General features: G+C 42.5%; 1 protein-coding gene across 1 annotated transcript; it reads left to right on the plus strand.

Moving 5' to 3' along the window:
- Positions 1-277: 277 nt before the first annotated feature.
- On the plus strand, positions 278-26529 carry lhpp (phospholysine phosphohistidine inorganic pyrophosphate phosphatase). The gene is made up of 7 exons (XM_074620211.1): positions 278-465; positions 638-825; positions 1960-2113; positions 2227-2290; positions 2379-2471; positions 5092-5183; positions 25162-26529. The coding sequence occupies exons 1-7, from the start codon at positions 308-310 to the stop codon at positions 25253-25255; spliced, it is 843 nt and encodes a 280-aa protein (XP_074476312.1). The 5' UTR covers positions 278-307; the 3' UTR covers positions 25256-26529.
- Positions 26530-27110: the final 581 nt, after the last annotated feature.

Below are 27110 nucleotides of genomic sequence, written 5' to 3' on the forward strand. Positions count from 1 at the left end.
TTTTTAGCTTTACATTTTTGTTGTTATACATTTAAAGAATTTGAACATTTTATTTCATTTTTGTATTTTATTTTATTTTTGTTGTTATAAACTTAAAGAATTTAAACATTCTATTTCATTTTTGTATTGTATTTTTAGCATTACATTTTTATTGTTATAAATTTAAAGAATTTGAACATTTTATTTCATTTTTAAATTTCATTTTTAGCTTTACGTTTTTCGTGTTATAAATTTAAAGAATTTGAACATTGAACATGAACTGCTCTAACAGACTGACAGGCAGCCTATCGCAGTGCGCTTTACGCACATGCGCTGTAGAGGCTACCATCTCGTCATGGCTGACACTGGCTGGCCAGGCTGTGCGAGGAGTTTGAAAGGCGTCGTATTGGACTTGTGTGGCGTTTTATATGACAGCGGGGAGGGCGGCGGGGTTGCCATTCCTGGCTCGGTTGAAGCTGTGAAAAAGTGAGTGAATATATAACTCTGCTAACTTGTGTACTTCCTTGCAAGACTCCCACTGTGTGTGCATGTGTGATTAAACCAGTGCTGCTGCATATTTGAGCTGTCTCTCTCAGTGTCACTGCCTCAAACTGTGTGCTCCCTCCTCAATCTGACCTCCTGACCTTCTTTTTTAAAGGCTCAAGGCGTCTGATCTGCAGCTGCGCTTCTGCACCAATGAGACCCAGGCCACCAGAGAGAAGTTTGTAGCCAAGCTGCAGAGACTGGGCTTTGACATCTCAGTGTCTGAGGTCTTCTCTCCTGCTCCTGCAGCCGTAGCTGTCCTCAAGGAGAGGGGATTACGGCCCCACCTGCTGGTGTATGATGGTAATGCTTCAAAATGTCAAGACTTGTGTGCATTTTGACAGTAACTTTTGGTTTTCCTCAGCATCTCTGACCCTATACATCAGTGGTTCTTAACCTATTTTCCTTGAAGCTCCCCTACTTTTTTTTTTACCCTAAAAAAAAAAAAATTACAAATCCTCAAACAAAATCCTCAATTTGAATAAAGTGATTCAGTGTATTAAAGGGACTGTTTGTAACTTCTTACACGTATAAATCTGCGTGTGGCTACGCTGTTCAGACTCAGACTCCAACACAAACTACACGGAAGCACCAAAACAGCAAAGTTGTATCTAGTGAAGCCCGTCTTGCAAAACAGTTCTGGCTGCGGTCGGAGGACGGGGGGGAGACCGTAGCTTTGGTCTCCAGGGCCGGAGTCTCTGCTGTACTCTGCTCCTCTGCCTGCATGCATGCTTGCATTCACTCACACGCCGCGCTCGTTCTCGCTATTTCACTCCACTCTCACGTTTATGTGCGCACACTACACACTGCAGAAGAGTTAGTTTAGCTCTGAGAATATCTAGCGAATGTACAGTGGATGTTTGTGCAGAAGTAACTGCTGCAGCTCCTCCAGACCAACAGAGGTTTTCCGTGTCTTGTGAAGTGACGGGGCTCCGCAGCGAGTAACGTTATCGTCTCCGACCAAAACTCCGGTATCTCCCCTGTTCCTCCGGCCGCAGTCGGGAGGCTGAGGCAGGAAATGCCAACACTAGGATCAGTACTGATTCATGGAGAGACCTTCATCTGGTCAGCTAACTTTACTGCCAAGCAGGTGAAATATAGAGTGATATTGTGGTTTTAGCTGACGTGTGTCGCCTCACTGTCTATTTAGAGCGAGCACAAGCGCGAGCCCGACGCTGACTTCCGTTGACTTAACGGCCACAGGTGTCGCTGTTAACAAGCATTTCTGATTCTTACAAACAGTCCCTTTAAATTAAATTTTTCATTTAATTTTCTTTTTTTTTAGTTTTTGAGGAATAAACTATATCAGATTTTGGCTATACAGACAAGTTGGTTTTGGTTTTCTCATGTGGACATTATGAAAAATATAGAATAACACCAGACTTATTCTTTTAAATGATCCAACCCTGAAAAGGATTCATGTTTACTCTTCTGCAGGACTTCTCCCTGAGTTTGACAGTGTTGACAAGACCGACCCAAACTGCGTGGTGATCGGAGACGCAGCTGAACATTTTACCTACCAGAACCTGAACGAGGCATTCAGGGTCCTTATGGGCCTGGAGAAGCCAGTGCTGTTCTCTCTAGGCCAAGGGTAAGAGGACAGTAGTCAGTCATTATATTGTTTAATCCAAGTAATAAGCACAACGTGTAATACACAATGTCTTCACAGAACTAAATATGCGTGATGTTTTGCTCTCGTCATAGGAGATACTACAAGGAGACAGACGGTTTGAAGCTAGATGTCGGGGTGTACATGAAAGCTCTGGAGGTACAGTAGGTGCATTGTTTGCATTGATATATTTATTAAGAACATGTGAACAATGAATAATTATTGTTATCGTCTTGTTTCCCTCCAGTATGCCTGTGATTTAAAGGCTGAAGTAGTTGGAAAGCCATCCCCAACCTTCTTCCAGAGTGCTCTCAATGACATGGGGCTGCAACCGCATGAGGTACGCAACAACAGAGGGTCTGTTCATTCATGCCACACTTTTTAAATAACACATTTTTTAATCTTCGAGTTTGGGAGAAGGTATCAAGTATGTTCAAATCAAAAGACTCGAGTCTTACTGAAGTCATGAGTAACTGGTGTAAAAGTCCAAGTCGAGTCTAGAGTCATCAAATTTGTGACTCACGTCCACACTTCTGCGTCCCCAGTGTAGAAATGCAAATATACAGTATATAGATATAAAATGTATGTGTCACGAAACTCTATTTCTGGCCACATTTCAGCATCCATTCATCCATCCATCCATCCAGACTGACTGTCCAGTATGTTGTGCAGATTATTTCTATAATGTATTGTAATGGCCTTTACGGTTTCAAGATGTTTACTCGTCTTCCTCCTGGTTTCGCACCCATTCCCAGCAGCCACCTGTTGATGTGTGATGCGCTGTAGTGCTGAGTAGGGCTGGGCGATATGGAGAAAATCAAATATCATGATATTTTTGAACAAATACATCACTTCACACATCACTTATGCCATATTACGATATTACAATATCCAAAATCTAAGACAATATCTAGTCTCATGTTCACGATATCGACAATTATTGATATATTGGCCAGCCCTAGTGCTGAGCTGTTAAAACTCCACACACTTTAACTTTTTTAAGAGTTAAAGTGTAGTTTAATATGTCACATTCGTAGTTTAATATGTCACATATTAAGCTGCTTACTTCTACACACCTCCTAATTGTTAGCTTGATATATTCAGCCACCGGCAGCTGGAACAGGAAGACTCCTGCTGGAACCGATCACAGAGCGAAGCCAAGACGCTGCCTGTTTGTCAGCAGGTGTCTGAACATGTGTTTAATGTGTGTCCCTGGTATCTGCTCATCTCTGTGTATAAAGAATGTGCCACAGTCGCTCTATAAGCTTCTCTATTTTTGGACCTGGCAACCCAGAGAAAAGCCGGGGTTCATCTCAGCCTAAGCCTCGCTCTTTTCTCTGGATTTCTTGTCTTTCACTGAAGCACACGGATATATCCAAAGCTACATCTGCTGCTCTTTACAAAGCCTTCTGTTACTCTCACAGGCTTTTCATGGATAGATGGTGAAACTGACTGGTATCATTCCTTTCAGAAGGAGTTACCAAACCCTTGAGAATACCTTCTCTAATCAGAAATTGTGTTCCTGTCACAGAACAACCTGCTGGACCTCAGAGAGAGGATTCAATCTTGTTAACTTTATTTCAGAAATCACATTCTTTCACACTAATAGGCAATGGCGCAAACTCATGCTTGTGTGACAACAAGCACCTGGGGTCAGAATATCCTAAGATCCTATCTTTAACTGTTTGGTAACCATGGTAATTAGGGTGAGCACCTGGTTTAGGAAAAATCCTTTATAGATAAACAGTTCCTGAGTCAATGTTCCTATCCTAGCTTCAGATAGGAAAAGTGTATTACACAAGCATCCTAACTTCCCTACATTTTAAATGAACTCTCCTAACTTTAGGTTGACTGTCAAAGGTGCTATTGATAATATTCAACCACTAGATTTGCTTCTGTAATTCCAAGAAGCAAATGCTGCTGTATAGTAGCTTCCCACAGCTCCTAATCTACTAGGATGGGTTCAATGCAGTAGCTAAATTCCCCTGTGTGCCCGACAGTTCTGTGTACAATGTGTGACAATAACATTTTTATTTACATTTACATATTGGGGAAAATCTTATCATAGACTCTTCCCATCGTAACTTAAGACATAAGATAGGAAGTTTCTGTAATGCGGCCCCAGTGGAGAGGATAGCTGAGACGTTTAAAAAAGAAACCTGAGGAGAAGGGAGGGCAGGCTGAAATGGATCCGCCAAGTGCTGATGACGCTGAGGTAGGATTTAGGAACAATAGGAGGAGATAACTACCGGCACTCTTGGTGAAATAAAACTTTTTTTCTGGGGACCCACTCTTTAAAAATCACAATCCGTCAAGACCCAATTCACAACAGGCCTCATCTATACAGTAAATCGTGAAAAGTGCGTAAATGAGCATTCGTGACCATTTTTACAGCCATTTCCACATCACCTTATATTATCTTGAATAGGTAAACCAGCCGAATGTCGATATGTCGAAGAGATATATACTTTGTTTAATGCATGTTATTGAAATCATATACAATACTATAGATGAGACCAAATAAATGCATTTAGGCAGAGATAAAAGGCTCTCGTTTATTTCCTCTCATCAGTAAAACAAATAGAATGTACACTGGCCTTTCATATCAGATTCAATGTTATTAATAGGCAACAATTATCAGAACAATACGAACATTCAGGCTCCCTCATGTGGCTTAAAGGTGTACTGCAGATATACAGTAAATCTTTAATAAAAAACTATGGAAGAAATTCTGCAAATTTATTTGGTGACCCTAATAAAAATCGACCCAGTCTTTGGGAATGACCGCCCTAACTTATGATAACACATTTACAAGTGATGTTGGCTTGTTATTAGACTTCAGGTAGGCATATATATTTCAGTTCTTATTTTACATTTTTGTAACTCCATCAGCACAACAGCAGTTAAAAAAAAATCCTAAACTAAATTCTAATGTTTTTCTTCACCCTCCTCTCTTGCAGGCGCTGATGATTGGAGACGATCTGGTGAATGATGTGGGCGGGGCCCAACGCTGCGGCATGAAAGGCGTACAAGTCAGGACCGGCAAATACAGGTCAGTGATGTCTTGAAAACACAAACGCTCTCAGAGAGGGAATTACAGTTTCCTGGACACAATCTACCAAACCTGAACATGACTCCTGATTGGCCAACGCTGGCCAACAGGTGTTCCTATTGGTTGGTGAAACTATCCACGTCAGTGTGTGCCCTGCTGAAGTATCCTCGAGTATGATACCAGCTCAACATTAACATAAAGCTTCACATAAATCATACTCCATAGCCTGATGTTAAATCTTTATGTTTTTGGAAAAGGTTTAGCTGTTTTGAAGAAGAGTATCCAAATAATAGAGGACAAGCCATAAATCAGAGTAAAAATCTATACAACTATCTGCCAGTAGAGGGCGCCCCCGCATCAGGATTGTGAATGTCAGTTTCCTCTAGTACACACAGAGGCTTCCTGTGAGCCAACCACCTCATTCTTCAGTCTTTCCAGATTTGTTTATTTGATCGAGAATCCGCCGAAAATAGCTTTATTCTCTCCACATGTTGAACGCGACTCGCCCACAAGGTCGTAGTCACCGACGGATTTATGATCCCAAATCTGGAGATTACTGGGGCGCCTTTCATATGGTGTAATTACAAAAAACATATGGTTGATTATTTTAGAGGATATATGTGGTACTTATGGCTTGACGAAAAGAGAAACGTGACTGGGAGTAGGAGTTATGGAACCACACATTACATCACGTATATGCTGTACATTATAATGCGTGTTCACAGTCATACAATAACTGGTGTTTTTAATGTTTTCTTTCTGTATGTAAAACTACCTTAGCACAAGGTTTTATGTGTGTATTTAAGAAATATGTATGGCACTTTTCTTATTTCAAACACAGCACCAGTTACAGTGAAGCAGTAGTGGAACACGTATTTAGATCTTTTACTTAAGTAAAAATATCAATACAACAATAGAAAAATACTCTATTACAATTAAAAGTCAGACTTTGAGAATTTCACATTTAAGTATAAAAGTCCTAAGTATTAGCAGCAAGTTTGTCTCCCGGTGGTGTTACATTAAACTTCTCTTCTGCTACTCGCTGCTACACTGTACTGTTTTGTAATTTTAAATACAATAATATACTGCATTGTTTGCCAAACTTTTTGACGCATTCAATGTTACAAGTCGGCTACAATTATCAGAACGATACGAACATTCAGGCTCCCTCGTGTGGCTCAGAGGTGTACTGCAGATATAAATGTTAAATAAAAGACTGCGGAAGAAATTCTGCAAATGTATTTGGCGACCCGAATAAAATCTCCTGCGACCCACCCGTGGGTCCCGACCCATTCTTTGGGAATGACTAATCTACTGCATTGCATCATATTATCTGACTTTATCATATGTGTAAAATGTAAAAACTCTCAATAACTAGTAGCTTCAGCTGTCAAATACATGTAGTGGAATAGGAAGTGCAAGAATGTAGTGGAGTACAAGTATAAAGTTGCCTAAATAAGTGGAAGTACCCGTACATGTACCTCAAAATTGTACTTAAAAACGGTACATCATGGAACAGAGCAGTACTTAAAAGAACAAAATAAATGCACTTTGTTACTTTCCACTCCTGCTCTTCCCTGATATTGTTGCCTCTGCCAAGGAGGTTATGTTTTAGGCTTGGTTTGTTTGTTTGTTTGTGTGTTTGTCAGCAGGATTACGGAAAAACTACTGCTCCAATTTTCATGAAACTTGGTGGAAGGGTGTAGCATGGGCCAAGGAAAGAACGCATAAACATTGCAAGATAGGGCATGGCCTTGGCGGAGGTTTACGCTCTCCGAGTGTTCTTCTAGTTTCCATCCTGTTTGGCTGTAAACCACCGATTAGTCTGAAGAGCGCCGTGCATGATGAGCTGCTCCTACTACTGCGTGCTGGCATGCAGGTCTCGGGTCACGTGACCAGAGAACGCTGAGTAATCTTCTTGAGCATCAGTCAGCTCTAATCCTGCACTAAGAGCACAGTCACCCACTGTAAAACCTGTCCTCTTGTCCGTGCCGAGTTATTTTTGCGCGCATGACGGCAACATGTGGGTGTGTGTGTGTGTGTGTGTGTTCCACCTTCATGTGCTTTTGTGTATGTTACTGGCATGTACGTGCATGCGTGTTTCACCTGCATATCTGTGTCGGTATGCGAGTTCAGAAGCCAACAGTATGCGGTCGGCACAAGTACAGGAGACTGAACTCAGCGGACTGGGCAGAATCCATGTGGTTTAGGTGACTTTGCCATCTTTCCCCAGCAGCTCAGTTCAGCTCCAGTGTGCTGACACTCTGAGCAGTGTCTGATATACTCAACTAAACACCAGATTAAATTATATCACTGCTCATCCTGTTCTCTTTTTTGGAGGAGAGAGCAACTGGTTTGAAATAAGTGGGCTGTTTCCTGCTGAGGAACATATGTGGAATCTGTATTGTGTTACATGACGTGTTGTGTTTCAGCTGTGGCGGTCGAGATTTATGGACTGATTGGTGAATGGAGTTTATGTGGTGAAACACGTGCATGTACACAGGCCTACAGAAAGTTATTAGACATGTGGTCAAAGGAGCAGGGTGTAACATATGGGGGGATCTATTAGCAGAAATGGAATATAATATTCATTACTATGTTTTCATTAGTGTGTAATCATATGAAGCTAAGAATCGTTGTGTTTTCATTAGCTTAGAATGAGCCCTTCATATCTACATAGGGAGCAGGAAGCTAAATTACGAATCCTGCTAAAGCGAAGGCATGACCCGCCATACTCTGCCTCCGATTGGCTCGCTTGCCTTCGTTGGTTGGATTGGTTAGGTTTTGGCATGAGGAGTGAGATTGGTTGGTGCTAGGGTAAGAATATCATGTTAAACCAATCAGTAGAGATGTTCAGCTATTTTCCTTCCTGATACCGTTTCCGATTCCTGAACTCGCAGTATCGGCCGATACCAAGTACCAGTCCGATACCAGCGTGATAAAAAATATATATAGTAGTTATCATTATTATTATTATTATTATTATTATTATTATTATTTAACAGCTGTTTACTACTGACCATGTATGGATGTGTTATGATTACTATCTTAGTTGTATGGCCTGGCTCAGGTTAAATCCTGTTGTTGTTTGCTATCATCACGTGACAAACTACCTGCAACCAGTTCTTCTTCGCTGCTCTAAAACAGTAGTTGCCAGCGGCAGCTATGATACATCCAGGGCGGCAGCATAGTGAAGGCTATTGTTTTTGAGCGGCGAACAAGATTAAACAAGTTCTGGTTAAACAGATTGAATTTTTTCTGGGTTTAATAATGATGGTATTGTGTGGGTGCACAGTCTGATGTACTCGCCCATACCTAATCAGGAATTTTGGGAAGTATCGGATGCATTTCCGATACTCTGAGCGAGGCGAACGGTTTTGAACTCACGTTACCGCAGTCTTGGAAAGGGAGGAGTGAGTGGAGGGGTACTCAGTTGGTTGCAATCTGCAACCACACCACTAGATGCCGCCAAGTCCTTTAAATAATGGTTCAGAACAGTGCAGTAAAATGACTCTATAGTGTTTATCAAGCTCAATGTTCTAGTTTCTGGACTGGACTCAAGGTGTTGAAGTTGTATCATCAATTGTCACTTTTGGTCTATTTTTTAGTCTCTTACTTTTAATCAGTTTGTGTGTGAGTGAGTGTTAACAGAAGACACACACCAGCCGGTAACAGGAATTAAAATATGTGCATTAAATTAGAATGAATGTCTGCAAAAGTGAGCTGTAATTTACTCATTTAACATAGACGCCTCGTAATATCCCAGATCCTTCAGCAGACGTATTAGACTATATTGTATACATTCCCTGAGGACAAGAAGAGAAACAGTGACAGCAACAGTGTTTCCGTGGGACTGTGAGTGAGCAGCAGACGTGAGATTTAGCGTTATTTAGCCCAACAGGCCCAGTGAACCCAGGCTTGCTGGGAGCAGCTATAAACCCCTCAGTCAGATCTGTGAAAACACAGCTGTTTCCAAGTCAACCAGATGCTGCGCAGGCCTCCAGTTCCCATCAGGCTTGAAAAAGTGCTTCAAATACCCCAGGCCCGGTGACAAGACAGGAAGGGAAAAAGACACAAATCACAGACAAATCTAATCATATCAGCTTATTTTGAAAAGCTTTTGACGTGACATACTGTTACTTAGAAAAGACTGCATAAATTCTTTAAGCCTAATTCAGATCTGTCAGATCTGCTGGGACTTTTCACTGTCTGCTATCTCACTGTCCTCACAGTAAACTCTTATTATAATAGACGATTTGAGGTATTTCATCAGGTCAGATGGTGCATAATGTGTGTTCACATTTACATAATCTGTCTTTATTTTGTTAGAAAAAGATAAAAACGTAGGTTTAAGTAAATTAATGCATGTTATCTTAGGGTTTCACACGCAACTGCTCACTGTACTTTTCCATACGATGCACAGTACATGCATGTGCTTGTTATGTTCTTGTGATGGCTCCTGCAGATTAAATTCAAGAACGGAGGCCGAGCGAAGAGATATAACAGTGCCCTGCCAGTAATGGCTGTTGAGACTATAGGCGTAATATAGGGGTAATTGTAACAGGGGAGTGTTCTGCTAGCAGTCAACTTTCCCTTGTTCTTAAATAATGAGCGAAAGTTAGCGCACTTCCCTCGGGGGAGCCAGAGAACCCTTTGCTCTCTAATGTAGAACAGCTTTGCAGAGAGGGGCCTACACCAAAAAAGTGGTTGGAAATTATATGTAAGTATGGCGATCTGAGTGCTGATGTTGATCAGCTGCATGGGAACAATCTGCCAACACGGCGCTCTGCTTTAACCCCTGTTCAGCCTTTCGGCTCTGTAGGTATGTGTTGAAGGGTAGACACAACGTTAAAGCTGCAAATCAAATCTCAGTACTTTAATACTGAATTCTGTTCATACCACAGAGTATCTAAAACAGCCACATATCGAAAATCAGTACCAGATTTTTCCTGATTTATATTGTTGAGAATTTTGATAAAGCCCTTTTAGTAAAAAAATGTGCCTATAATAAGCTTAATGTGGTATTAAATCTGTTTTAATTCGTTGTTTTTTTTGGCCACTTGGGGGCAGTAGAACAAACTGTAAACACAGCCATGACATATTACCACATATACCCTTTTCCCAACAAAATTAGCGCGTATATGCAGGTTTTTTAAGCATGGGAAAACCCACAAAAATAGGCGATAGACTCCTTCCCATAGTCAGTATTCCGTGCCGTTGCACTGGCCTTTCTGTTTTTTTTCCCCTGGTGTGTCAAGTTCAACGTCACGGATGCACCAGCCGGCACCGGAAGCAGGGTTAGTAAAAAGTAAAAACGTTGCGTTGCTTACTTCTTTTTTTATATCTGTTACTCATTCAGTCTCTCTTTGAAACTCTCAAACCAGAGTTATTGATTGCCGGAACAGTGGAACGACTAACAAAGACAGTTTCGATGAGTTTTATTTTGTTTCTGTCGAGTTTGAATGAAGTTTGTTTTTTACGACAATCAGCGAGGTAAAATCACTGTTTTCTGACTGGAGTCTGGTGGCTTTGAGGAGAGCATTAATTGTATGTTAATAAATTATAATAATTGTCCAAATCCCTTTTGATTTAAATTTTTATATATTCACTTCAACGAGCGTCCCAAAAATGTGCTTGTTCACCCGGGTGTCATGTTTCATCACTACCGATCGGAGCTGGAGCCGATAAGTACTCGTGACTAATACAGTCATTTGTCCTCGGAATGAATGCCGATTGTAACCTTTCCCACTAAAGACAGAAGCCAGATGTTTGTGGGTTTTGAGTTGATATGTTGATTATGTTAGCAAACCATTGCCTAACACAGCTAACAACATCTTCTGTTATGATACTGGAAGAGTGGTCAGAGTATGAGTGTGCTGTCCTTTTCTCTGTCCTGTGGCTCACACTTTTAAATAGTCATCTCCTGCGGTCTGTGGCCTCGACTGGTCCTGTGTCTGTGTTTCTGTTCTCTTATCTTCAAGGAACTGCATCGGCACAGAACCAGGTAGCTTTGAAGCATCATAAAAGCAGGTTCACATCATGCTGTTCCTTCATGCTCTATTTGTAAGCCAATTTAATTGCTACTGCTAGCCGACACAATTAGTTTCTGACCCTTTTGGTCTTTGGCATGCTGTCTCTGTCTCTCTGTGTATTTCAGGCTCTTCATTTAAACATACACCCTCGGTATTGGCATTTGTAATTCTGCCGAGGAGAAACCAGCGTAGTGATGCGTCAGATACTAACACAGTATTAATAGGTATTTTGAATGAGGGCCAGCGAGTTAGAGGAAAGCCCTTATTAGGATTCCCGTTGGAATCTGGCACAGAGTGCACAGCAAACATTTTCACACAGCAGCAACCATCTTCAAAACGGTTTACATTGTAAACCTCTCCCTGTGGCCTACGCTTGACTGCTAATGTGAGTGTCGGGGAAGCTGTTTTCCGAGCAGGCCGAGCCAGATTGAACGTCTCGAGAGAGAACTAGTCCCCGATGGTGCAAACTATGACCAGTTTACCGAAACCGCACCGTGGTTCGTGCCCTTACTGTCTGCGGCCGTCACTGAGGGACGCAACAGGAAGTGAGCATTGTTGGGGGAGGTTAGTCGCCTTGTGATTACCATGCTGATTAGTTTTCCTTCAGAATTGTTTTTTCTGTGCTGTGACTTAGCATGTTTGTTAGAGAACATGCTAGGGTTAGTTTTATGCTGCATTCATGCCATGTTGTCTGCATGTTATTCCCAATCGGGAGCTTCCATGCATCATCGCAAAATACCTCCATTGCCGTCCAGATAGTCACACCCGATAAATGTAAGCTAAACCTAAATTTGCATATTGTTAGTTGGTGTTCATTAAAGGTGCTCTATATAATATTCAGAGCATTAATATAGCAGCAAACAACTATTTGCTATGTAAAGATATAGAGGAGTAATGTCTACCTGAGCAGAGAATGAAGTCACTCTCCCTCTGTGTGTGTTGTAATCCGAGCTTCTCCTCGCTTTGTTGACATGCTTTTAGTGCATATTTGTGTATGTGAGCGTGCCCCATTGGCTACCTCATGGCTGCCTTTTCTGTACTGCTCTCATATGGTGGTTACAGCTGATAACGCCATCCCCATCGAGGGCGACGTTGCGGAAGTGGAGCATCCACCCTCCGGTCAGAGGTCAGAGGTCAAGGGACCCTTTGAAAATGGCCATGACAGTTGATTTTCTTCAGATGTAACTGCCAGCAATTTAGTGTATTTGCAGCCATTTTGCTACTGGTTTGTTGACACTTTGTTTCTCTTAACTGGGAGATATTGTAGCTGTTAGAAATTCCTGATACCTCTAACTTGAAATTAAAACTCATATACAGTCTATGGTCTGAACAATACTATGGGAATGTGGCGTTAGGATGTTAACCTTCAAATGTAAGCATGAGTGTGTTCAGCTCAAAACCGCTGACAGCTCAGACAGATGAAAGGCGAGTCAATGTGTGTTATGACTCTGCCAACTGTATAACATAGTATTAACCACAGTGGTTAACACACACCTTATCAATGAAGCTGTTGTGCTATGCACACATGGAGTATTGTGCACAGAGTAACATCAGTTGGAACACACCGTTCTCTCAACAGATGGTCGGTATGCAAATATTCATCGCTATCACCGTAACTGCTGCTCCTGTAATCGTAGTCATCAGAACCAGCGGGCCTGAGACGGATGTGGAGCGATAGTCAAAAGGATGTGGTTTTATGCCATAATGAAGTCCTCTAATGTGACCTATTAAGTCTTGTGACTTTTTGGCACCAATAAACTGTAAAATTATCCCCATCAATCCAGTTCAGGTCAGGTCCAGAGAAATTAGTCGCCAGCGTCCAGCATGCATGGGCCGAGTCCCGCCCCTCCCAGCAGCCCAGACTGAGCTGACTGGGCGAGTGGCACATAACCTGTGATTAGTGGGGATAGCCAGAGCAGATTTCCACTCGTCCCCGTAATGAAGTCAGGCAAATGAAGCCATTATCGAATAGAAGGAAGCACTGCTCATTAGGGAAAGCAAATGGCCCATCAGACTGAGCAAACAGATTATAAGAGCGAGTTACAGCTCTCACAGTGGAAAGATCTTTGCTATCAGCTTAATATAATATAGTGGTCAGGATTTGTGTAATAATAAATCTTTAATTGCTAGCACAACATTGTGTCAAAAGAGGATTGACTATATTCTCGCGTCTCAAGTGGCCGCAAGCTCTAACTTATACTTAAAGGGATAGTTTGGGTGTTGTATGAGTTACGTGTCCATAGTCGGTGTATTACCTACAGTAGATGACGGCTAACCGAAGTCACACAATAACAAACTAACTAACCGATCGAGGCAGCGGTAGACTAGCAACTCCGGTGTTCTGCGAGATAAAATTACTGTTTTTTTCAATGGAGTCTGGTTGCTTTGGAGAGAGCCTAGATAACGGCTTCAGTTCCCCGTCGGAAACATAGACTGTATAGCTGTCTGACGGCAAGGTAGACCGGCACAAATATTCTAAATATAGCGTACACTTAAACTGATATTGATTTTTCTAGGTGGGTCTTTCTTTTAGGTGGCTAAAATACGTTTTACTGCGAGCCCCGTCCACAGCAGTACATCGCTTTGCTCCCGTGCAGTAACTCCTGTCTGCTTGTCCAAACTGGGGGACGTGCCGACCGTCATCTACTGTAGGTAATAAACTGGCTATGAATAAATACCTCATACAACCCTCCTTCAAAACACCTGAATTACCCCTTTAAATCATTTACCTGGATTTGAATGTCATTCTAGCAAGATGTACTGTATATTGTTGCCTATAATTTCTACATTACAGGAAATCAAACTAGATCTGAAGTTAAGATTGTTCTGGAGGTTTTTTAATTTTAAAACTGAGCCAAAAAAGCCTTCAAATGCTTTGCATCGTAAGCTGATACATGATGGTGATAGATCTCGGATATATTGCAGATATGCCACATTTAAATCTTTAATTCATGCTCTTGAAAATTGCTTGTTGATTGCTGGTAAAATGTCTGTTTTTAATCTTCTCTTCCAGTTTCTGTTTTGTATGTTTTTTGCATTAGCCTTCTTATCTTGTGTGCACTAACACTAATTTGAAACATGTAGTACGAGTTTTTTTATTGTTCTGTGTACACAGGGCGCTTATGCAAAAGAGAGTTAACAATTCTCCACCCTGAATAAATATGCAGGTTGAATGATTGATGGGTAAAAGGGTTCATGGAAAAGTGTGAACATCCAACTGCATTATGTGTGCCGGCAGAAAGGCGATGCTCTCCCCCTCTGACATAAACAGCCTATCGGATCTCCGTTCTTGTGAATCAAACAGACATCAGACTGAACACAGCGCTGCAGTGTTGGGTTTATGGATGGGCTTTGTCCTCTGCAGATCTGTGACACTGAACCTTGGCAGGGTGACCGTGCATGGCTGTGGTTGCAGCTTAATCTCCTTTATAAACGGAGCGCTGCCCCTGGGATGGCTCTCAGGTACATACTGTATTTCAGCCTAGCTTATCTTTCAGTCATCCACTGGTGTCCTATAGCCTCAATGGCTATGATAATGTACACGGTTTCAAGTGTGTGCCCGTCAGACAGGGAGTGATCGTTTGTAGCGTACGTGACTAAACATATTTCAAGGTTTGTATGTGTCAACCCGATGATTGTGACATTTCTTTTCACATGTGATAAAGCCTTTAATTCTCTTTTTGGAGCACACGTTTGAAGAACTGGATTTAATGTGCGATCGTGTCTGAGCAGGTTATGCTTGAGTTGCACTTTCCCCGTACTTTTTGTTCCATCTTGACCTTTGTGAACTGTTTTTTTTCTCTGCAGACGAGCTTGCAGGCATTTTATAGCGTCTAGTACAACAGCACAGTCCCACACCCTGTCCTGTTAACCGCTGTTAGCACATTAGTTTTGTCTGTGTGGGAAGGAAGTAGAGTTATCTCATTTCACTCTTCTCCGCTGAGGGCATGGGCTGTGAGCTTAAAAGCTTGTCAACTCGACAGCTACAGCATTTTCTGAACGTGTCACTGAGGTCGGTTTGCCTCTGCGCCACCTCAGAGACCCTTTACTTTAATCCAGTGAATCATACTATGTGCAGAATATGGCCTTTGAACTGAATCCGCAGGGGCCCTCTTTTGTCTCTAGGTCCCCCCGGATCATCAGAGGAACTGAAATCAAGAGCATTGTGACCTGTTGGGTTTTGTTTGTTCTGTGGTAAACAGGCAGATTGGTGTTTGGTACAGTGTTTGGTTTGTTTCCAAGGTAAAACACTGTACGCCCAGAGCAACAGAGACTACATATACAATATACCATGCACTCATTCTGTTTGCACTAATCTCTGACCAGCCTCTCACTGTTCTCTGCATCTCCTTTTTCAGTCAGCAGCACAGCCTTTGTCAGGATATTTGCATTTTAAAATAGGAAAATACATGTTGCATAAGATTTTTTTTTTTTTTCCACTGCTGGATTTCCCTCCTTTTTAACAGATAGCACATGGAAGCTGGGTTTTGTTGCTTGGATCTCTTTCCTGGCTGCATGCTCCCACCTTATCCATTCTTGTCCCGAGTGGTGGGTGGGTTCTTCTTTTGCAGTGCGTCAGGGTTGCAGCAAATTACAGTTTTCTCAATTGTGAAATCGACTTCACACTTGTGTATTGCGGAGTACCTAAGGAAGTGCCGTGTCGAGTGCAAAGTCCTGAGTTCTGCAGGAAATATGTACTGGTAGTACATTATGTACACTGTGTAATGTATTGAGAGAGTCACTAGATATAACTTGAGTTTATTTGTGCTGCAAGCAGTAAAACCGGATGCCAAGCAATAGGTCCGTTTTGAACGGGCACTGAGCTAATGAATATATAAATTAGGTTTTCTTAAATTCTTTCTACCATAAACATATAGACTGGATTACATCAGTTTTGTATTTAAGGGCGGCATTTACCACAATTCCATACGGTCCCCATAATTAACTTAGAGTCTAAGCTACATTTTCTTCCCATCCCCATAGATCGGAATCGGCAGCTTTGTGAGGAATGTAAACACAATCAATTCGGGGAATCATTTCCTCATTCAGCCTGCACTCTGTTGTTGGCCTGAGATCCAACACTGCTTTGTCTTTTTTCTCTTTTGTCTCCTGACATTTATATTTCTATTCATATGCTTTTAATAGAATATTTCAGTGAAAACATGAGTTTTAACATCCACTGCTTGTAGGTTTGCTTGCTCTTGCTCACAGAGGACGGCATCTGTAATCCACTTGGATTCACAACAATTGCAATAGATTCCAATGGTAAGTCCAAAATGCCCATAGAAACTTCTCCAACCACCACTGCAGCAGAATCTGCTTCTCCACTGTGTTTAGCCAAATATAGATAAACACAGACACATCTAGCCAAATAATATAGAAACATTTATATTTAGCCGAAGTACTGCTATGTATACAACCATATTTAGCCAATTGGTTTGTTGCTAGCATGGTTAGCAGTTAAGTTTTATTGTTTGCAATGAGTGTTACCGAATATAGTTGCATGCAAGTATAAACCTAGCATACAGACGTCCATAGAAACTTATCAAGCCACTACTGCAGCATAATCCACTTGTCCAACTACAGTATATGCTCTAGAGCTGCAACGATTAATGGTTTAATCGGTTAGTATTTGATACTCAAAACATAAGTTTTCAGTGGTGTAATCCTTGTATCTTGTCCACTGTAACAGATAAGAGGTCATTTTAGGTCACGATGATCACAAGTTACCAAGAGATAAATCTGAGCAAAGTACAACAAAGGTAAAATGAGAGTAGAAATGGTGAAGTGAGATTCGTCCCCAATTAAATCTACAACATTTTGTTCTCTTTCATCCGAGCTGCGTTTTGAACCTTCTGTTTGGATCAGATAGACGTGAGGTCAGAACATAACAGGGATTCAGTACAGATTTTAGATGGATGTGGCCGTATAGCTGCACAAAGGGGTTAAAGAGCCTGATGAGACTCCAGTGGGTGCCCGAGCCCGGCCTATCATCCCTCACCACCCCGGGGTGACAGCTTCCCCTGCCTGCAGGCTCCTCTAAAGCCTGCCGTGCGTTATAAGTCAATGAGATATTAATAATTAACCAGAGCTTTTTTTCACAGTGAGACTAGACTCCCACGGCGAGACAAAGGAGCCGGCCGGGCCGCGGCCACTGAGCCTCTCGACGGTACTTTTCCACCCGTGAGAGAAAGAGAGAAAAGGAGTGAGAGTGGGAGAGAATCGGAGAGCTAAAGCCCACAGATGGCAGGCTGAAACATAGCACTGCCTCTTAAATACATGAACACAGGCTCTTAGTCCTTTCAATGGGGATCCAATCCCTCTTGCAATTACCAATGGACAGGCTGCTTGGCTGGGGGGACTTGGGCCCTTGCCTGGTTTCTACTAGAGACATTTTTTTCCCTAATGTGTGTGTTTGTGTGTGGTTGCACATGTGTGCATTTTCTGTACTAGAAGCAGGTGACTCAGCAGCCTCTCGCTGCTTGCGAAACACTCACTCACAGTGAGATACAGACACATACACACACAGACACACACAAACGCAAGCAAGTCATCAGCGGCACCGCTAATAATAACATGCTGATGAAAAGAGTGTGGTTAGATCTGGGTCACATGAAGCGTTGCATATTGAGCACAACGCTGACAGGACAGCTGTGAAATGATGAAGGGAGTTTACTTTTGTAAGAATGTGGTCAAATAAACAAGAAGTATTCTTATCAGGTGAAACTGTTTAAAGCTTTGTGATGACTTTTTAATTGTGAAATAGTGACTTTTTACTTTTTACTTACGACTCTTAGAGGATGTTATAATAAAAACACCCTTAAAGGAGCAGCCCACGGATTTAGCATTGCACGTCTATAACTACCAAAATGGACAGTTAAAAAAGAAAGATCAAAACCGATGCAGCAGAACCATAGACCGTATATTAGAAGTGGATGTAGTCACAGTGACGTCACTTGTGCACTGCCGTTTTGAAGCCTCGAGTTCGGCATTTTAGCCGTCACCATCTTGTTTTTTTGCAACCAGAAGTGATACGAGAGGGTGGAGCTACAACCGAACGCTGAATAAGACATTTTTAGGTGACTAAAATGTTACAATTTACTTTCATGAACTGAAAACATGCTGTGAAAGGGTTTAAGTTGTCAGACGAAAACACAGACAATTCCCAGACCTGACAACGCCGTGGTAGCGACCTGTCAATCACAAGGTAGCCACGCCCTAAAGCATACCCTGCTTTATGATCTATTTGACTCTAAATGGAACCATAATTTACTAAATGAACATCATGCTGTATTGAAGAAGACTTGAAACTAGCGATTGAGACCATAAACTCATGTTTACAATGTTTACTGAGGTAATAAATCAAGTGAGAAGTAGGCTCATTTTCTCATAGACTTCTATACAATCAGACTTCTTTTTGCAACCAGGAGTCGCCCCCTGCTGGCTGTTAGAAAGAATGCAAGTTTAAGGCACTTCCGCATTGGCTTCACCTTTCAGACCCGGAGGTTGCCCACTGAGCAGAACCAGAGATATTCTCTTCTTCTTTGTCAAAATCTGGAGCCTGCATTACCCACAATGCAACCTGAACACGACAATTCGGTCAGAGATTCGGGGTGATCTATAATGTATACGAGATTTGTTGTCACGGACAAGTAAGATAAAACCTGCAAAAACACTCGCATAGTGCTTTTAGTGTCTCTGAGACAGAGAGTGAAGGTTTATGGTTTACGTCCTGTTCGTTTAGTCCCAGATGTGTTTGTGGATGGGAAGGACAGAAAGTTTCCAGTGAGTGGTTTTGACAGTTCAGGATACTCTCTCTCTCGCTCTCTCTCTCTGTATCACTGACACAAACACACTCACAAGCATCACCAGTACTCACAGGAGGCTTTCAGAGAGCTACAGGATGGAAACAAATCAAGTGGCTCTTCATGCTGCAAACAGGGAATCCCCTTTGTGTCCTGCTCGACTGGAAAGAACCGTTAATCTGTGCAAAGTGTGAAAACCCTACCGCAGCTGTTTGCTGATCATGACTCAACGTTATACAGCCGAGGCGATAACGGCTGCTGCATCGCCACAAAGTCATCAGAGGATGTGACGGCTCCAGTTTTGCATCTGTCACCTCTGTTGCCATAACATGCACATAACATGATGGTGGTTTCCCCCGTTCTGTTGGGCCTATTTTTCACAAGAGGTTGCAGCTGTATTATTTCAAGCGAGTTATCTTGTGTCTTTCTGTAAATATCAGGTAAACGAGAGAGAGGAAACGCTGGAGTGTGGATGATGATAAAACCAGGCTGGAACATCTCATCTTCTTTTTCTCTTTCACTCCTTCTGATACACCATCAATATCTCCCGTGACCTTTTATATATATATATATACCCGAGCCAGTCGAGCTGTGATCACATTCTCATCCTCCTCGAAGGCCAAGACTCCTGCAACGTCACCGAGCAGCAGGAAACGCATGCAGCTACACACATTTTCTCCGCCTCGGGGTGAGGGGAGAAAGCTTTGTCTTGTGTTAGTATCTTATGTCACCCACAAGGCTTGGCTGAACATAAAGGCTATAGTTATCGCAAGGTCGTGTTCTCCTCCAGGTTACGGTTATATAGTCTGCTTTAGTGTGTGAAAAGGCAGTGTTTTGGCTGATGGTGGTGGTATGAAAAACACGCAATGATCTGGCTTGAGTGTTTTTCCGTCTCTCGCTGGCAGGCTGACTCTTTTCCTCTCAGCGTTGTCATAAATGTGATTCCTCGCTGCGAGGCCAGGTGACGGCACACATTACAAAATACTTTGGGTGTTACCGTTTTTATTTATTTAGGGCAGAGGATTTTACACCGAGGAAATAGCATCATGAAAATTTCAAGTCGTAGGTCTTGTAGGGTTGCATGCTCACTTGCATTTATCATGTCATAGCCCTGTTGGTTATCTTCCACTTGGTATTCCTGTTCCTCTTTTTTGATGCAATTTGTCAGCGTTTTGCATATTCTGCGGTGACTTTCAACAGTTTCCTTTTACATGTTGAATACTTTTGCTTTCATTTTAACTAATGCACATGCAGTTTGGGGTGATTTGGCCTCTTTTTAACTCTGCTACATGTGACTTTAAAGGAACAGTGTGCAGCATCTCGGTGGATCTATTAGCAGAAATGGAATATGATATTCATAACTATGTTTTCATTAGTGTACGATCACCTGAAACTAAGAATCGTTGCATTTCCATTAGCTTAGAATGAGCCCTTCATATCTACATAGGGGGCGGGTCCTCTTCACGGAGTCCGCCATGTTGCTTCACCATGTTTCTACAGTAGCCCAGAACGGACAAACCAAACACTGGCTCTAGAAAGTCTTTCACGTTTTTCCATTACCTGAAGGCCACCGTAGTTCTCCGACACGCTTGTAACGTGAGCCACAGAGTGGTCTCTAAAGTAGTGTTATCATGTTAAAGATGGCCTCTTAGCGAGGCGAACGGCGCTACCACAGTTTTGCACTCAGCGGCTCACGTTACCGCAGTCTTTGAAAGGGAGGAGTGAGCGGAGGGGTGCTCAGTTCAAATCAAAACATGGCAAACCCAAGTCCAACAGGCAACAACAGCTGTCAGTGTGTCAGTGTGCTGACTTGACTATGACTTGCCCCAAACTGCATGTGATTATCATAAAGTGGGCATGTCTGTAAAGGGGAGACTCGTGGTTACCAATAGAACCCATTTTCATCCACATATCTTGAGGTAAGAGGTCAAGGGACCCCTTTGAAAATGGCAATGAAAGTTTTTTCTCGCCAAAATTTAGCACAAATCTGGAGTGTTATTTAGCCTCCTTCTCGACAAGCTAGTTTGACACGGTTGGTACCAAGGGATTCATTAGGTTTCATATGATGCCAGGATCTTCACTCTAGTTTTAAAACTGAGCACGCTACAACCTAAAAATCCTAAGTTGTGTTAAGGTGTTAAAGAAATTAGTGGTGTTTTGTTAACACGTTATTATCACGTTAACATTGACAGCCCTAATCTTATTTCAAAGTTTCCTAAAAAAAATGATATTTCACTGTGTTGAAATCCAAAAATCACTATTTGTCACTGTGTTCAGACCACAGACATCGCTCTGACTGTCATATACTGTTGGCTAATTTTGAACCTTTCAACTCCACCCTCATGTGTGCCTTATCTGCTTTATCTGCACTGTGCCAAGCGAACAGCACACTCAGCAAAGGTGAGGAGGTTAAGAGAGAAGTGTAAATCGAAATCTGGTGTTTATGTGACAGTTTTGCTTCCTTCTGTGCGCACATCTGTGTCTCTGTGTTAAGCATTAACCGACGGGAAGGTTGTTGTGTCTTTCACCCGACAGTCAGCTACCTTGACGGAGAAGAAGCTACCTTCGTATCCTAATGTTAAAACAACCCGCCGTCATCATACATCATCTCTGTCTTGTCTTTGACGCACAGCTGACACTCTTAAGTACTCTCACTATATGAGTCATTCGTATCCACTTTCATTTCATGGAGGCACGGCCTGTCCTTATAAAAATGGATCTCCGTGTTTTATAGAACCAAGTATCATGTTATATATCTACCCATGTGACACTCTAAGCCGCTATAATCTTATATTGCTTGAGCAGTATATACACGACACCCATTTCTCAAACTGTTTAATCCACTGTCATGTCATAGCTGTTGTCGGAAGATCAGGGGTGTACAGTACAGTATGTACCCGTTTTTTAAAGCACATGGATTCATGATTCAGAGTACTTGTTGACTGATTTGATAGGTGCCAGTGTTACACAACACAAGTTTAGGGCTCCACCCAATTATTATTTTCCATCAGCGTTTAAAGGACCAGTGTGTAACATTTAGGAGGATCTATTGGCAGAAATAGAGTATAATATTAATAAGTATGTTTTCTTTAGTGTATAATCACCTGAAACTAAAGATGCATGTCCACAGCCTCTGTCCTTGAGGCTTGAAAGTTGAAAGTTGAGGTCTAGGCTACTTTATGCAAATCACGGGCATCCGACGCGACTGGCGCCTCTGGAAGCTCCCAAGAAACTTTTAAACTATGTGTTGTCGATCCAAAATAAAGATAGATTCAGTGAATGCATGGCTTCTTTCTAGCAAAAAAATGTTTTCAGAAACACATTTTGGTGAACTATTTTTTAAGAGAAGAAAGTTTCCAAACAAGCAGCCATGTTGGTTCCGGTTTGAAAGCTGGGAGCAGCAGCACACGAGGGAAAGCGTTCGTCCAATCAGCTGCCTAGTGGCAGCCCATCAAGCATCCAATGCTGCCAAGTGAGGCGATCCCTCACAATAAAAAACGCTCCTATGGACATGTACCATAAGAATAGTTGTGTTTTTGTTAGCTTAGAATGAGCCTTTTAAATCTACATACAGAGCGTGTCCTCTTCACGGAGCCAGCCGCCATGTTTCTACAGAAGCCCAGAATGCACAACGTTTCCTGCTTAGGCCGGAGTTGCTAACGTTACTGGCTGCCGTCGCCGCCACTCTCTCCCTCTTGCTTCATCACTCACTTCCCACAAACACACACTTTACGCACTAGCTCTGCTCCAAATGACCTACAACAGCTCTAGATAGGGCCATTTCAGTGGCTTCAGTTGGTTGCAGTTTGCAACCTCACCGTTAGATACTGCCAGATCCTGCACACTGCGCCTTTAATCTGTCATTCATTTTTCCGATGAATAAAATAATTAAGTGTGTAAAATGTGAAGAAACCGTGAAAAATGCCCATTTTGCCAGATCCCAAGTGACGTCTTCAAATCATTTGTTTTGTCCGACCACAAGTCTAAAACCCAAACCTTGTGATCATTTAATAACTTCCTGGTGAAGTTTTTTGGTCTTTCATCATGGTAGCAGCTGTGTTGAAGTAAACTCTGGGCTGCTTCCCACCTCCTGCCTCATAGCTGACCTCACCCCTAGGTGAAGGCTGCGCCGCCACGTCCATCAGGCTCAGGGACCAAACCTATCTCTTCACGTGTATTGATATTGCATTGACCTGAAGGACGCGCAGCGAGCCGCACATTACCTCATCTGTAACACTAGCTGCATTGTGCTGAATTTTGCATGGTCACATTGACCTGGTTACTCCTTCATTATTCATGGCAACGGGAGGAAAGCAGCAAAATGAATACACACACGCATGCATGCGTGCATATCTAAAAGGCGCAGGGAGATTTTAAAGGAGCATCAGGTTGGAGAGACGGCGTGCTCGGCGCTGTTGGCTTCACTGCCTGAAACATAAGAGCCATGTGACCAACTCGCTTGTGCCTGTGCGTGCGTGTGTGAACTCAATCAGTCCTCGGGGCAAAGAAGGGTGTGGGAGTAATCCAGCACAGGAGACATAACACCCGGACCATTAGCGGACCGGCTCACATAACCCGAGCGCTGGTGGCTGACAGACATGCGTAAACACATGGCATCGCCTCCCCCCCGTATTCACCGTGGCTTCAGTATTCAACACCTCTCCCACCAGCCTCTTCTTTCTGAGGCTACACTTGGGCGGCTCACAAATATTTGCCATGGTCCTCTGCAAGCCCTCAGAGGGCAGGATTAATGGCGGTGTGTGCCGCACACCCAGGGCCAGACAAAGCCTCCCCATCTGGAGCTCCAACCCGTGACTGGGGAACAGAGGCAGCACACAGAGCCTGGTCGAGGCGGCCCGGGGAGGGGGGGATCTATAGGCACCGCTTCATAAATGAGCAGGAGTCCTGGGCAGTCCTGCAGATGAATGAAGGGGGCGTCTCCGTCTTTTGATGTGATGTGATGGGGAGGGAAAGGGTCCTGCACGCCGGCCTGGGCCTGGTGCCACGCCAAATGGATCACATTTCCCCTACCAGCTGATTAAACAGCCATATCTGCATCCATCACCGGGCCTCGAGCCAGACAATGGCAGCAGCCAGGGGGGAGATAGGCAAGGCTGCCCCAGGCCTCCTACAGATTATTCACTATCTAGGAAACCAATTTGAGATAAAATTATGATGACAGCATTGGTCAATTTCTGAAGTTTATGGCCTGTGATCTTTATGTTTGTTTGTTGCATCCATCCACTAGTTGTTGAGCTATTTTAGTCTGGACTAGTGAACTACCTCCAGGTCTGAAAAAGTGATTGGTGTTTTCTGGTCTGGGAGTTGTCCATATTTTACAACTTTAACTTTTTCACACTGTGTTTTCAGTTCATGAAAGTTAATTTGAACAATGTTGGTCGCTTAAAAATGTCTCATTCAGCGCAAAGAAAACAAGATGGCAACGGCCATCTAAGATATAAGGCACTAGATATAAGGCCGAACTCGGGGCTTCCAAACTGTAGTCCACAAACCAATGGGTGACATCACTGTGTGTAGCAGAAATATTTTTTTCTCTTTCTCTTACAACCTTTTAGATTAACAGTATTTCTCAACTGCATCCCCTCTGGGTCCCTCCCCCAGGTTGGAAACCACTGGCCTAAAGCCTCCAAATTATTCTCTTGGTTTTATTTTAAGAAACTGGGTATTTTTGGAATTGGCAGTTCTCATTAAAGTCCCAGTTGGTCTGTTTTAGTTGCCTGTAGACGAATTAGAAAAGTCTGGAACACTGTGTGACAGCTGGTGATGGAGACAAAAAACATGCACTGCCCTGCAGGGGCTTTTGGCGAGCAGCTGCACAGACACCTTTTAAAGTGTGTAGATATCAACACAGCAACTTTTTTAATTTTTAGTACGTTGTTGTTGATCATAAGTGAGCTCTTATGATCACTCTGAGAGGACTCTATTTATTACCTTCCCCTTAAGCTTTAAACCAGACAGCCTTACAGTAATTGTTCCAGTTTGTACAGTCAGTATTGTTAATGTGGCTGATAGCATCAAACTGCTACTCCTTCTTGTTTACCAAGCCTCCAGGCTGTTTGTTCCTGTTTCTTCCCGTGGTGCGTGTCTTTAGGCGTGTGCTTTTTGCTTCTCCTCCCTCAGGCCCAGCGACGAGAGGCACTCGACTGTGGCGGCTGACGGCACCGTGGACAACCTGGCCCAGGCCGTGGACCTGATCCTCAATCAGAGGCACTGAGTACACTGGAAACTCTCCAACTCACTGTGACCCTGCATGATACAGGCTGGTGCCCATTAGTATTTTCATATAAATCTTAAAGTGTTGTTTCCAGTAGTAAGGGTGTACTGCATTGAGGTAACATGTCAAAGCAGTACAATACCATCAAAGCACTGTATATCCTTTCAACTGTCATTGTACTGTCAAATGTGGGAAACACCCAGACGCCTGATGCTCCACATACTGTGAAACAACCTAGAATCAAATTTGCAGAACTCAGTCTACAAGAGATAAGCTTTTCTTGGGCACGTTAGGGCTGCACTGTTCATTTGTCAGTACATGATTGGCATAGATAAGGTGACACGAATGTTCCTGTAACCAGCTGCTGACTGACAGTTATGAGGGTAAATCAAGGCCGTCTGTCTGTTCAGACTCCCTGCTATTGTTTCACAATCAAATTCTTCGAGGAGTTACGGTACATGGAGACAGTTTGTAGTCAAACTGGAAAATGCACAATTGAACGCAGCTGTAGTTTATTTTGCCATAAATCTAACATTAATTCATTTTAAGAAGCTGGTTATATGAAGGTAAGGTACTCTCTTACGACGGAGTATTAGGGCCACATTGAGGAAAGAAAAATAAATCTGAGATTTCCAGAGTAAAGTCCTAACATTACGAGAAAAAAAGTCGTATTATGAGAATAAAAAGTCATAAGTTTACGATAGAAAATAGTCGTAATATTACGAGAATTAAGTCATAAGTTTATGAGAAAAAAAATCGTAATATGAGAATAAAGTCATAAATGTAAGAGAAATAAGTCGTAATATTATGAGATTAAAGTCGTAATATTATAAAGTAATCATTTTACGTGTTATTTTAGAGGGGAAATAGAGCAGCGTGCCGCCTGTGTGAAAATGGGGAACGTTACGTACTTAAGTATAGGTTTCACAAATAACGAAATACTTAATCTTTTGGCACATCAGCACCACATTATCATAAGTATCAGGACCTTGAAAAGATTGTGCAAGAAACTGCGTTTATTCCAAAGAAAGAACCACACAGACCTTGGGGAAATTGCCTCTTTTGTGGAGGAGGAAATTACTTCTTTTCTCATAAAGTTATGGCTTTATTCACGTAATATTACGACTATTCTTTAAATCTCTGATTTTTTCTCCCCGTGAATGTCGCCCTAATACTCCGTCGTTTACATAAAACATGCACAACCTTAATAAAACAGGGAGTAGCCAGCAATGCAAGTATTATATAAATAAAGCTATTTTACTAGCTGTTGAAAATATTTGTCTGCCTGAATTTGCCAATTTGTCTGAGTCACAGAACCGGTCTCAAGGTCTCAAAGCACTTGGGAAAACGTAGCCTTGGCCTCTGGTTTAAACTGGAATTTATATCAGGGCGGCTTTTGTGTTACAAAAACAAAATGGGAAGCAAGCTGGTCTTGGAGATGATAAATGCAGAACCGGGGCGAGTGTGATGAATTACGCTTGAGCTCATGTCCCCCCCCCCCCTGTCTGTAAACAAAAATGAAATGAGCCCTCCATCATCAGAGTGAAGAATCGCAAATCTACAACTGCTTATCTTTATTTACTTGACTTGTAAGCCGCCTCTGCCGGGGGAATCGTCCCGTCATTGTTGCGTTGTTAATCTCCGCTCATTAGACGTGGTGCATTCACTCCAGTTTAAATAAAATGATGAGAGGTTGGGGGGTGGGAGGGTAAAAGTTTCGGGGTTTTGTGTGCCAGCTGGATCATGGAGGCCTCTGGAAGTGGGGCGTAAAACAAACGATTCTCCGTCGCTGCCCCCGAGGTTTTTTAGTGCACCGAGTAGATTCAACAAGAACAAAAGCCCATTGCCAAGTGAT

Source organism: Sebastes fasciatus, chromosome 20 (genome assembly GCF_043250625.1).
Source record: "Sebastes fasciatus isolate fSebFas1 chromosome 20, fSebFas1.pri, whole genome shotgun sequence".
Taxonomy (NCBI): domain Eukaryota; kingdom Metazoa; phylum Chordata; class Actinopteri; order Perciformes; family Sebastidae; genus Sebastes; species Sebastes fasciatus.

What these genes read in the sequence shown, in the direction of transcription:
- lhpp (XM_074620211.1), top strand. Translation starts at nt 308, where the DNA reads ATGCGCTGTAGAGGCTACCATCTCGTCATGGCTGACACTGGCTGGCCA. An exon ending in CCACCTGCTGGTGTATGATG is followed by an intron (nt 826 to 1,959) that starts GTAATGCTTCAA and finishes ACTCTTCTGCAG; the next exon opens with GACTTCTCCCTGAGTTTGAC. An exon ending in CTGTTCTCTCTAGGCCAAGG is followed by an intron (nt 2,114 to 2,226) that starts GTAAGAGGACAG and finishes CTCTCGTCATAG; the next exon opens with GAGATACTACAAGGAGACAG.